Below are 12,207 nucleotides of genomic sequence, written 5' to 3'. Positions count from 1 at the left end.
TGAGCTGTAACCCAAGTTAGAATGCTTTTACCTGATCAAAAACATACATAGAGTTGTTTTTTGTTTAATTCAAACATGGTTCAGTAATCCTCCAAAGCTCAAAATGCTCTGCTCCACCTTGTGATGTCATGTAGTGGTAGTGGCATTGTAATCTGTATCATAAAGCTGGAATGCGAAGGGCGGCACGCATGGCAACTTCCCTAATAAGGCCAATACCGAAATAAATGTCTATGATGAACAATGAGTAGGAGACAGTGCCGTTATAAACTTGTGGTGTAATATTTCAAACCGTGACTCTGGAGGTGGGAGAGGTGAGGCAGAGGAGAGCGAAGTGGACGATGAGATGATGAAGAGAGTGAAGGGGACGATGAGAACTTGTTGATATATTAGTGCATAAAGGTATATAGGTGCATTGTGTAACTTTTCTGGGGGAGGGTTGGTCATTTGTTATTGCTTTGTCTGGAATGTTTTATAGTATGGTATTAAACCTTTCTATCATCATGGAGACCAAACCAGACCAAGTTACAGGTCAGATCTGTGGAAAGGCAACCCCACTCATAGTCAGAATGCCTGTTTTTTTTAGGTATTTTTGAGCTATAAAACCAGCTGTAACTTAATGATTGAAAGGTAAATCTGTTTAATGTCATTTTGTGGAACATTCTGAGGAGAACAGAGACATATCCATAGAAAAAAGAAGGTGATGGACCCCCAACCGAAAAGTTACACAGTACACTTTGTGGTAACGAGGCAAAATTTTGCACTGGTAGAGGTGAGGCCGAGGAGAGCGAAGTGGACGATGAGATGATGAAGAGAGTGAAGGGGACGATGAGAGGATGAGAAGCCCAGGGGGTGCTGGGGGGGAGGTAGAGTGCGGCACACACTGAAGCAGCCGTGCATCTGCAGTGGGGTTTAAACTTGGCAGACTGAACTCTGGAGAACTAGTGAGATGGATGGGAGCAAAGTTAGGTCTTCCAGGCTGAATTTACACAAGCTCTATTACTGAAATGGTTGGTATGTAGATATGCAAAGACTGACATTGACTATAATGTCTTTAATGAATAATGAGTAGGAGATAATGTTCGTATAAACCTGCAGTGTAATATTGAAATTTCTGCAATTGCATTTGTAATTTTCTACTCTATTCATTTTCTGTACAAGACCTGAACCTCAAACAACACAATTATGGACGTTTTTTGATGAATCACCTTTCCATTGTCATCGGATTATTGTTTGAAGATGTAAAAAATCGCCCACCCCTATGATGAATTATACTTCTCTAATACTGAGAAAATACCTGTAGTAGAGCAGAAATATTTGCAGTAGTAACAGTAGCAATACATGATGGTTAAAACAATAGTTTTTGGGGCTTAATATTTATTGTGGGGAGCTGTAGAATGTTGAATTATGAACTTCTATAACTTATTATAAGTCCAAAATTTCATTCATTCTTCATTCGTTTTTCAATATACAACCAAAAATAAGGAAACAAAAAAAAAAAATAACTTTCATTATTTGTCTCCAAAACCAAAATGGAAAAACAGATAACGATTCGTTTTTTCACATTTCGATTTTGTGTTTAAATGAATAATGGAAAAAACGGATAACGGACGTTTCCCGTTTCTGTGACTCAACTGTGATGCTGGACTTTTGCGCCACATACGGACTGAAACAGGGCTAAACCAGCACTGAAACAGGACTAAACCATTTTCAGTCCTGGTGTGATCCCAGTCTCGGTCCTGGTCTGGGTCTGGTCTGGTCCCGGTCTCAATCCCAGTGTAGTGGACCAAACAGAAAGGCAAAGACAAGGTATAAAAATAAGTTTAAATTTAATAAAGTCAAAAAAGATATAATTTAACAAAGGCTCAAATTAGGCAAATTATTAACAAAAAAGCTGGGCCCAACTGGGGTAACTCAAAATCAAACTGAACAGAACAAAACTAACCCCCCCAGACAAAGGAACAGGTGTGTTTAAATACCTAAGGACCAACTAAAGCTAAACACAAGAGGGAGGAATTACACTAATTAACTAAACCAATAACTTAATCAAAGTAACAAAAAAGTAAATAATTATAACCCAGAAAATAATAAGTGATAATAATGTGACCTTAACACAAACTAAACAAATTAACTTAGTAAAACAAACTAAATAGTGCTCCCCCCCTTTGCTGAGTCCTGATGGTCTCTCCCAGGGTCCTCCGTCCGGTGCTCAAAAAAACCAAAAGAACAAGTGTAAGTAAATTAGACTTATATTAACTAAAATGCGTGCATTCAAATTAGAACATAAGTCTAAATAAAGGAATTAAATTATGTGTAGTGTAATTAACTTAATGTAAATACTAATAATGAAAATTAAATAATACTGACACTATGGAGTGGTGGCAGAGGGATCCACCACGCCCAGTCTGCTCCTGGTTTCAGTCCCGGTTTGGTCCCAGTTTCAGTTCCAGTCTCAGTCCCGGTCTGGTTCCAGTCTGGTCCCGGTTTAAGTCACAGTGTCAATCATGGCCTGGTCCTGGTCTGGTCCTGGCCTCAGTCCTTTTCTCTCAGTTCTGGTCTGGTTCGTCTCAGGCCCAGTCTCAGTCCTGATCCTGGTCCCGGACTCAGTCTTGGTATGGTCCCAGTCTAAGTCCTGGTCTTAGTCCTGGTTCAGTCCGTATTGCGGTGAAAAAGTCTGGCATTGCATTTTAAGTCACGGAAATGGGAAAAGGCCATTATCCGTTTTTTTCCATTATTCATTTAAACAAAATCGAAAACTGAAATTAATTTTGGTTTTGGAGACAAATAATAAAGAATTTTTTTTTGTTTTTTTTGTTTGTTTTCTTATTTTTGGTTTTATATTGAAAAAATGAATGAACAAATTATACACAAATTGTCCAAATTAACTACTTAAACAATATTGTTTTTTAACCAATATTGTACGTTTAGAATACTTTTAGGCCATAATTCTGCTTTATGATTTATATATTTGATTGATTTATATATCATAATTAAACATTTGTTATCATGACAGGCCTAAGCAGTAGATATAGTACTACTCGTAGTGGTGGCAGTAGCCGCGATTAAAATAGAAGTGGCCAAATAGAATCAAGAGCAGCACAATTACAATGATTTGAGGACTTTAACTTCTTCTTGAGTTATATTAAGGAACATGGCCTTTATCTGAAAACCAGTTTGGGATTTCTCCTCTTCATCTTCATAGACGTAAAAGGCAGAGGTGTGTGCCAAAGAAAAGCTGGATAATTAGTAGCCTACAGCATTGCATTTCCCTGGATGAATTCTGCTTCTGGGAGCTCTCATAACATTGTATTATACCCTCACCCCAAAATCACTCTGCATTAGTTTCTCTACCACATCAGGAATTCTAGTGACCCATTTTTAAAAGAGGTTTTTATATCTTTTATGAAACGTTCAAACATTTCAGCGAGTTAAAACCATCTGTAATGACTTGAATTCTCATGGGATCACTTTTCCAAAACACCATAATTACTCGGACAAACTTGTAGATTTGGTCTTGCATACAAATTTGCAGATAGGGTCCCTGTGTGCACAAGTGGCGAGCGTAACAGAATATTAATTATCTTATCAGTAAAAATGAGCTCAGGGGCAGGTCAATCCTAGCCTGATTCATTAGCCGGTTTCACTTTGTAAAAATTTGTTAGAAGTCATTCGCTCAACGGTAGGCAGATACTTTTTTAATTTAAACAATCGCTGCTATTTGGTATTTGGTATGCGCCGCTAACGGGGATAACTGGTATATTAAGCTTTTCCCAAATCCCATAAGAAGAAGGGCAATAATGTCTTTCCCCCTGATCAAATTCACCAAACATTCTCTTTGTTCCTCCTTTAAATCCTTGATCTTAGGAATTGTTGCCAACACAGAATGTATGGCTCTTCGCTGATTGCCGAACTCGCACTTCCAGGGTTTTTACAAACCATCTAGTGTATTCCGATTCCTTACCTAGTCGCTGGAGAGAAATGAAATTGAGTAGAGGCACTAGGTGGCACCAGCCTGGCTAAGTCAATCCAGGACAAAGCTTAAAGATGCTTTGTGTAACTTTTCTGGTGGAGGCTTCCGTCAGATGCTTTTTGCCGTGTAAATGTTATTGTTTTGTCTGAAATGTTTCACAGTATGCTATGAAACCTTTCTATCCTCATGGAGACCAACCAGGCCAGGTTGCAGGTTAGATCTGTGGAGAGGCGACCTTGCGCACAGTCAGAATTCCTGTTTTTGTAGATATTTTTAAGCAATAAAAAATATAAGGTAGAGCTGTTTATTGTCATACTGTGGAACATTTGAAGCGGTGCAATGACATATCCATAAAAACAAGAACGTGTTGGACCCCTAGCTGAAAAGTTGCATAGTGCATCTTTAAAGCCATCTGTAATGACTTGAATCCCATGTGATCACTTTTGTAAATCACGATAATTACTCGGACAAACTTGTAGATTTGGCCTTGCATGTAAATTCGCAGATAGTATCCCTGTGTGCACAAGTGGCGAGCGTAACAGAATATTAATTATCATATTAGTAAAAAGGAGATCAGGGGCAGGTCAGTCTGGGACGAAGCTTAAACCATTTGCATTTTGTGAAAATTAATCTCCGGAGAATTGCATTGAATTATTTTGAAGTCTGGAAGAAGACAACAAAATAATGCATCATCACCCTCTTTGTTATTATTTCCCCCAGATACATAAAGCTTTTGTGACAGGCTTTGCACCGCTGCCAGATGAGGGTTGGCAAACTAGACTGTTGGCATTTTGTTTTGACGTTTTTTTTTTCTCGCCCGTTGTTCCAGAAAAAACTGAATCCTCTCAATGTGACCCCGGAAATCCGAGCGGTGGACAAGGATCAAAATATCCAGCCCCCATCGGACAGGCCTCGCATCCTCTACTCCATCCTGGTCGGTAAGTGGATTATGTCACACGCTCTGGCACTCGTGATGACTTTGTTGGCCACAGTTTAGTATAATTTAGAGTCATGTAGAAAAAAAACTTGTGATGTAACACTGTTGTAAAATTGATACAGCTTTCAAACATGATGGCAGTAGCCCAAGTTGAAGAAAATGCCTCTTAAAGCTTGGAAAAAGTAGTTTGTCGTTGTTGAACTTGTTGATCTATTAAAGGTGCATTGTGTAATTTTTCAGGTAGAGGGTCCGTCAAATGTTATTGCTTCGTCTGGAATGGTTTATAGTGTGATATTAAACCTTTCTATCATCATGGAAACCAAACCAGGCAGAGTTACATGTCCGATCTGTGGAGAGGCGACCCCACTCACAGTCAGAATGCCTGTTTCTCTAGATATTTTTGAGCAGTAAAACCAGCTGTAATTGAATTAATATAAGGTAATAATAAACCTTTCTATCATCATGGAGACCAAATCAGACCAAGTTACAGGTCAGATCTGTGGAGAGGCAGCCCCGCTTACAGTCAGAATGCCAGTTTTTCTAGGTAGTTTTGGGCTATAAAACCAGCTGTAATTGAATTAATGTAAGGCAAATCTGTTTAATGTCATTTTGGAAAACATTCTAAGAAGAACAGAGACATATCCATTGAAAAAAAAAAGGTGATGGACCCCCAACCGAAAAGTGAAAAGTGAGGCTGCCAATCTGCACCATCGGCCCCTCTGATCACCACCAACACTCACGCACCCACCGCTTTCATGCTTGCCTAGGGACGCAACAGCAGTCTTGGCCTCTGGCGTCTCACTGTGGCACCTGGTATTCCCAGCGGTCTCCCAAAATATGGTTCACTTTTTCAATAGACTTTTTTACTTCACATTTAACCTCCTTGTGTTGTCAGACTTTCTCATCTGATTTGACTGATCTCATCAAATCTCAGAAGATAAGCAGCACTGGGTCTGTTTAGTACTTGGATGCGAGACTGTTGGGAATATCGGGTGCCACAGTGGGGCACCAGTAACAAAAACTGTTGTTGTGTCCTTAGGCAAGACACGTCAGACAACATGAATTTGTAATGTCACTTAGACTCTTGAGCATCAACTTTTGGTATTTTTAAATAGTTCGACAGTTAGACATTGCATCAGTTGTGTTCTTTTTCCACAAAGGTTTTTACTTTTTAAAAACTTTTCATGTTTTTTACTTTTCGATAGCTACAAATAGATTTCTTTTTGCTTTCATTTCGTGCGTTTAACTCAGTAAACCTGTCACTTAGACTCTTTTGAATCTGAGCAAGTGGTATTTACAGTAGTGCTGTCATGCGATTAAAAAAATTGAGAGATTAATTAATTATGATCTGTAATTAATTAATCTAATTAATCTCATTTTAATCTCACCTAAAAATGGCTGAGAAAAGCCTTCAATTTGAGGTATTTTCATTTAATTCATTATTACATTATTGTGGCAGATCAAAAGACTCATATAGAACAAAAAAAAGTGACTTTATAAAGTCATTTATTGTTTAACAAATCTCTTCAAATTGACTGTTGAGCCCAAGTCTCCATGAATAAGAAACTGTTTGCTGTAAAGTAGCAAAGACGAGGAAATCTGAACATAATAACTTTTGTCTACTTAAAGACAATAAAAAGTCCAGTCTTTCCTTAACCATATTAAAAATATTATTGATAGAGAAATGCTTTATATATGAGATCACTGGTTTTAGTCCTGGTTTTAGTCCTGGTTTAGACCTGTTTTAGTCCTACTTTAGTCCTAGTGAGGCGCACAGGAGGAAGCGCGATTTACGCAGCGTACGCGAGAAAACGTACACGGCTCACGGGAGCACGTCGGTGTCCGCGCAGTAACTACGGAAGGAAACGTGGTCCGCGCGTTCTCAGGTTAATGACGATGATGAAGGTGTGTGTGTGTTTGTGTGTGTTTGTGTTTGTGTGTGTTTGTGTGTGTTTGTGTGTTTGTGTGCGTTTGTGTTTGTGTGCTGTTGTGTGTGTTTGTGTGCGTTTGTGTTTGTGTGTTTGTGTTTGTGTGTGTGTTTGTGTTTGTGTGTGTTTGTGTGCGTGTCCCCTCATGTGGCAGGTCACTATAGGACAGTAGTGCAGACATCATGAGCCTATGCAGGTTGTTTTCACCAGTGACATTTAAGTTGTAGGCGATTTTATATTTGTTATTTTCTTTAATATCTCATGTCGGGAGAAGAATTTCCAAGACACGAATGTGTTTTTACCTGTGCACTGCTGCCTCTGTTCTACTGGCTCTTCGACCTCGTCCATTGTGCGACTGACGCCGCCAACGTTAACATGACGTTTACATCGCTCTTACTGCGCGCGTTTTGTGTGGGTTTCCGGCAATGAGTGGAATTACCGAAATAAAAAAAATTTATAAATGTGTTTTTTTTTGTGTGTGTTGTTGTCCCAACAACACATAAAAACAGGTTTTATAATAAAGCAACTCGCATACAGAAACACTAAAGTTAGAGATTAAAAATGAGATTAACGCGATTAAAAAACATAACGCGCTAAATATGACTGTAATTAATTAATCGCAATTAACGCGATAATTTGACACCCCTAATTTACAGTACCACTTAGAATTTCGAATATGCTTTATTCTATTAAATATTGATGAGATCTGAGCAAACGTTTCACTGCTTTTGTATATTTTCACGGTCACACCTTTTTTTTTTTTTTTTTTTTTGTCCTTGTGGTAGTGCAGTGAATACATTTAAGATTAACATATGAACTTTGTCTCTGCAGGTCAGCCCAACACATACCCACAGTACTTCTCCCTGAACAGGACCACTGCAGAGCTCAGGGTGCTGCAGCCAATCAGCAGAGACCTGTACCAGCGCTTCACACTGGTCATTAAGGTAAACATGGCTCCTTTTAGCTCGTCTATAAACGGGCTAACGAGCTTGTGTTCAATCAGCATGTTTGGTGTCTGTGTGGGTGAAGTGACGGATCTTCTGCTCAACAAGATCGCTTTCAAATGCAAATTTTAAAGCAGCCGTTACCTCATGGCGCCTCTTTCCTGGTAACCGCTTATTCTTTACATACAACAAGAATTAATCCAGCATTTCAAGAAGTAGAAGAAGTTATATGGTAACAGGAAATTTTCAGTCACTCCAATTATCACTATTAGGCAAAAAGCAATGATAAATAGAAGAATTGTGCGGACCTGAAAAAAAAAATATTATAATTGTATTTTGATAATGGTAAGACAGAGGCATTATTAAATCAAATTGTCAAAAGGACTCCAAAAAATTATAATTTCTTTCTTAAAACACTCCAAACAAACAATTTCTCCGGTGACAGTTCAACAAGGTAAATACAAAACAACAACAACAAAAACCCAAGAAGTTAAAGGTGCATTGTGTAACTTTTCTGTTGGAGGGTCCGTTTTCTCCATGAAGATATTATTCCTTTATCTGGAATATTACATGGGTATGGTATTAAACCTTTCTATCATCGTGGATACCAAACCAGACCAAGTTACGGATCTGATCTGTGGAGAGGCAACCCCGCTCAAAGTCAGAATGCCTGTCTTTCTAGAGCATTAAAACCACTTGTAATTGAATAAATAAGTATAAGTAAGGTAGCAGTTTAGTGTCATAGTTGCCCCGTTTACATGAGACCTTTAATTCAGATTTAAAAAAAATAATTTGGAATAAAAATTAATTCCACTTTTATAAGACCGTGTAAACACTTAATTCCTAATGATTATTCAGAATTAAACTTAAATCCAAATTAATTGGGTCGTTTATTCCGAGATCATGTAAATGTTTATTCCACTTAAAAAATAATTGCAGTCATTCAGCACATGCTCGTTGGGTTGCCCTTGTAACGCGATGATGCACTGCAACATGGTGAAAAAAGTTTGTATCATGTTGTATCACGTGTCCTCGTACCTCTGTTCCCCCGGGGGCGAGCAAGACCACTGGATCCGTGCGGCAAAAGTGAGAATGCGTGTGGCTGTTCCTGTCCTCCATGCTCCAGGACTGCGGCTGGTACAGAGGTGGTGCAAAACATCCAGACAGCAGCGGGAATCCGGCTTGGTTGGTTATATGTTGTTCTGAGCAGTCTGTCCTCTGTGCTCGTCATTCTTCCCTGGGTAAAGCACCTCTCAGGCTATGGCACCTTACAACACTCCCCGCTTCAGCTCATCTGGGCCCGACTTGAACCGGAGCTGCTCCCGCTGGTTCAGGAGTCTGGGTTTGGACCACTGTTTCCCAGATTGTACAGGCGGGAGAGCAGCGGTACACATCCCCACACATAAGGACAAACCGAGATGACAGAAAAGTCGCTAGCACCTTAAGTGTGTGTTTTCTTATAATACATTTCTTATGATTTCTTCTAATAGTTCGTGTTCCTGTCCAATCAGAACCCTTTCCCACCTCCAGACGTTGAGCAGAATTAAATCAAGCCGATTTAACATGTTTTCCATGTAAACCTTAATTCTGAATTATTATTATTTTCATGTAAACTTGAAGGAGAATATTTTTAATCTGAACTATTTAATTCGGAATTAAAAAACATCATGTAAACGTGGCCACTGCGGAACATAACAGGCAGAGCAATGACATCTCCATAGAAACAAGCAGGTGACGGACCCCCAACCAAAAAGTTTTACAGTGCACCTTTAATGTACAAAAAAAAAAAAAGACAAAATGAATGCTTTTTGATTAATCTGTAATGTTATCATGGTATCTACACATTCACATTTTGGAGCAGATGAGCAAAGACCAGTTGATTAAATCCACTTCTTATTGATAGGCAGAGTAGCTTTACCTTTTGCATATTCAGAGTAATACAATATAGCCCTTATGTAGAATCACAGTAACATTATTAAACTTAGAAATTATTATCTGTGAATCCACGTCCGCCGAACTCGCTCCACTTCACCATCCCCACCTCACTGATGGGCTCCCTGACGGCCATTAACCTTATCTCTAGCCTGGACGAGTGCTCTGAAGATGTCCTGATTTATGGACTTGGAGCCCTCCCGGACCACCGCACGCTCCCTTGAATCCTAATTTAGAACACGGATTGCTTCGACCAGGAGAGCATGAGATGAACTTTCCACGCATCTCCCACTAACCTCCCAAAACGCCTCTGAGGACCGTACAAACCCGTGTTTACCACCAGGAGATGAAAAGGAGCCAGTGGAGGGAGGAAGACTGATCATTTTGCATGTCTGGAGGAGAAGCTAACAGGGGCAGAGACAGTTCAAAGAGGCAGGAAGTAAAAGAGTAGAAGATGGGGAGACATGAGCGTTGAGGGGGTAGTTGTGAGTCTTATGTACCGCCATCACAGGGCTGGAAACACAGAGGGTGAAGGGCTAGACAGCGCACGGCTTTGATTCGGCGCAGCATGTGGTGAATCCAGCTCATGTTTGATATGTATGTTAGTGTAAATTAGCAGTGAGCTGAAATGTACAGGGGTGTTCTGTTGATCTTTACGCTAATAGCTACATGGGCATGAAACAGACTGCAAAGAGGTGGATCAAATGTTGCGATTGCTGTGGCACTTTACATAGGCAAGTTTAGTAAGTCTCTATGTCTGTATAAAGAGAAGCTAGTTGATACTAAATAGAGTTCAGTTTAGGGTTGCAGTGCTCAGTCGTGTTCGCGCACCATCACTTTGGCCTGTTTAAATCCAGGATTAAACCTTATCTTTTCAATTTGTTTTTATTTTACTTTTATGTTCATGTGCATGTTTCTATACTGCTGATTTTATTGGGAAAACACTTTAGGCTCGTGAGAGTTGTAAAGGGCTCTATAAAGAAAGACTGAATGATTGACGATCACGAAAGTTGAAGGTTTGATCCCATTGTGACACTGTTGTTGTGTCTTTGAGCATGTCATTTCAACAGCCTGACTTACAGTATGTATGACTATTTTTTTTTTGTTTTTTTTTTACCAACTCCACATGAGAGTGAATGAATAGTGCAAATTCTAAAGTGGGTAAGACTGTAAAAGTACTGTTAAAGTCTACTTACAACAACTACAAACAACACCAAAAAACAACAGCCACCACAACCAACAACCACAACTATGACAACAACCACCACAACCAGCAACCACTGCAACCACCAACCAGCAACCACAACAACCACAACAACAACCAACAACAACCAAACAACCACAACAACCAACAACAACAACAACCAACAACAACCAACAACCACAACAACCAACAACCACAACAACCAACAACCACAACACAGCAACCAACAAACACAACAACAACAACAACCACAACCACACAACAACAAACACAACAACCACAACAACCAACAACAACAAACCATCACAATCAACAACCACAACCACAGCAACCAACAAACACAACAACCACAACAACCAAACAACCAACAACCATCACAAATCACAACAACCCACAACCACAGCAACCAAACAAACACAACAACCAACAACCACCACAACCAACAACCACAACAACCAACAACAACCAACAACAACAACCAACAACCATCACAACCAACAACCATCACAACCAACAACCAACAACCACACAACCAACAACCATCACAATCAACAACCACAACAACCAACAACCACAACAACAACAACCAACAACCACACAACAACAACAACAACAACAACAACCACACAACCAACAAACAACAAACCACACAACCAACACAACAAACAACCACAACAACAACCAACAACCACAACAACAACAACAACCAACAACACAACCAACAACCAACAACTAACCAACAACCACAACACAACCACAACAACACACAACAACAAACACAACCACACAACAACAAACAACAACCACAACAACCAACAAACACAACAACAACAACCAACAACCAACAACCACAACAACCAACAACAACAACCAACAACCAACAACAACCAATCAACAACCAACAACAACAACAACAACCAACAACCATCACAATCAACAACCACAACAACCAACAACAACAACAACCAACAACCATCACAATCAACAACCACAACAACCAACAACCACAACAACCAACCCACCAACCCAAATGTGTGTTATCATATCTGTTGTGTCCATGTATATCAAAACTGCATTGTGTAACTTTTCTGGTGGAGGCTATGTCAAATGCTTTTCTCCATGGAGATTTTATTGCTTTGTCTGAAATATTTCACAGTATGACAGAAGTTTTCTATCTTCATGGAGACCAAAGCAGACCAATTTTAAGGTCATATCTGTGGAGAGGCAACCCCGCTCACAGTTAGAATGTCTGTTTTTCTAGGTGGTCATTAAATAAATGTAAGGTAGAACATCTG

The 12,207-nt window shown here is 39.5% G+C and overlaps 1 protein-coding gene across 1 annotated transcript in view; it reads left to right on the top strand.

The window, feature by feature from the left end:
* Positions 1-12,207, top strand: part of pcdh15a (protocadherin-related 15a) — a 412,089-nt gene that overhangs the window by 131,652 nt on the left and 268,230 nt on the right. Inside the window, exons 9-10 of the mRNA XM_055162873.1 lie at positions 4,797-4,905; positions 7,664-7,776. Coding sequence (XP_055018848.1) covers positions 4,797-4,905; positions 7,664-7,776 — 222 coding nt within the window. The remainder of the gene's footprint in view (positions 1-4,796; positions 4,906-7,663; positions 7,777-12,207) is intronic.

Source organism: Boleophthalmus pectinirostris, unplaced genomic scaffold (assembly GCF_026225935.1).
Source record: "Boleophthalmus pectinirostris isolate CB_2022bp ecotype Guang Dong unplaced genomic scaffold, ASM2622593v1 HiC_scaffold_5, whole genome shotgun sequence".
Taxonomy (NCBI): domain Eukaryota; kingdom Metazoa; phylum Chordata; class Actinopteri; order Gobiiformes; family Gobiidae; genus Boleophthalmus; species Boleophthalmus pectinirostris.
Note: the sequence above shows the minus strand (reverse complement) of the source record. Positions and strands in the feature narration are given on the sequence as shown.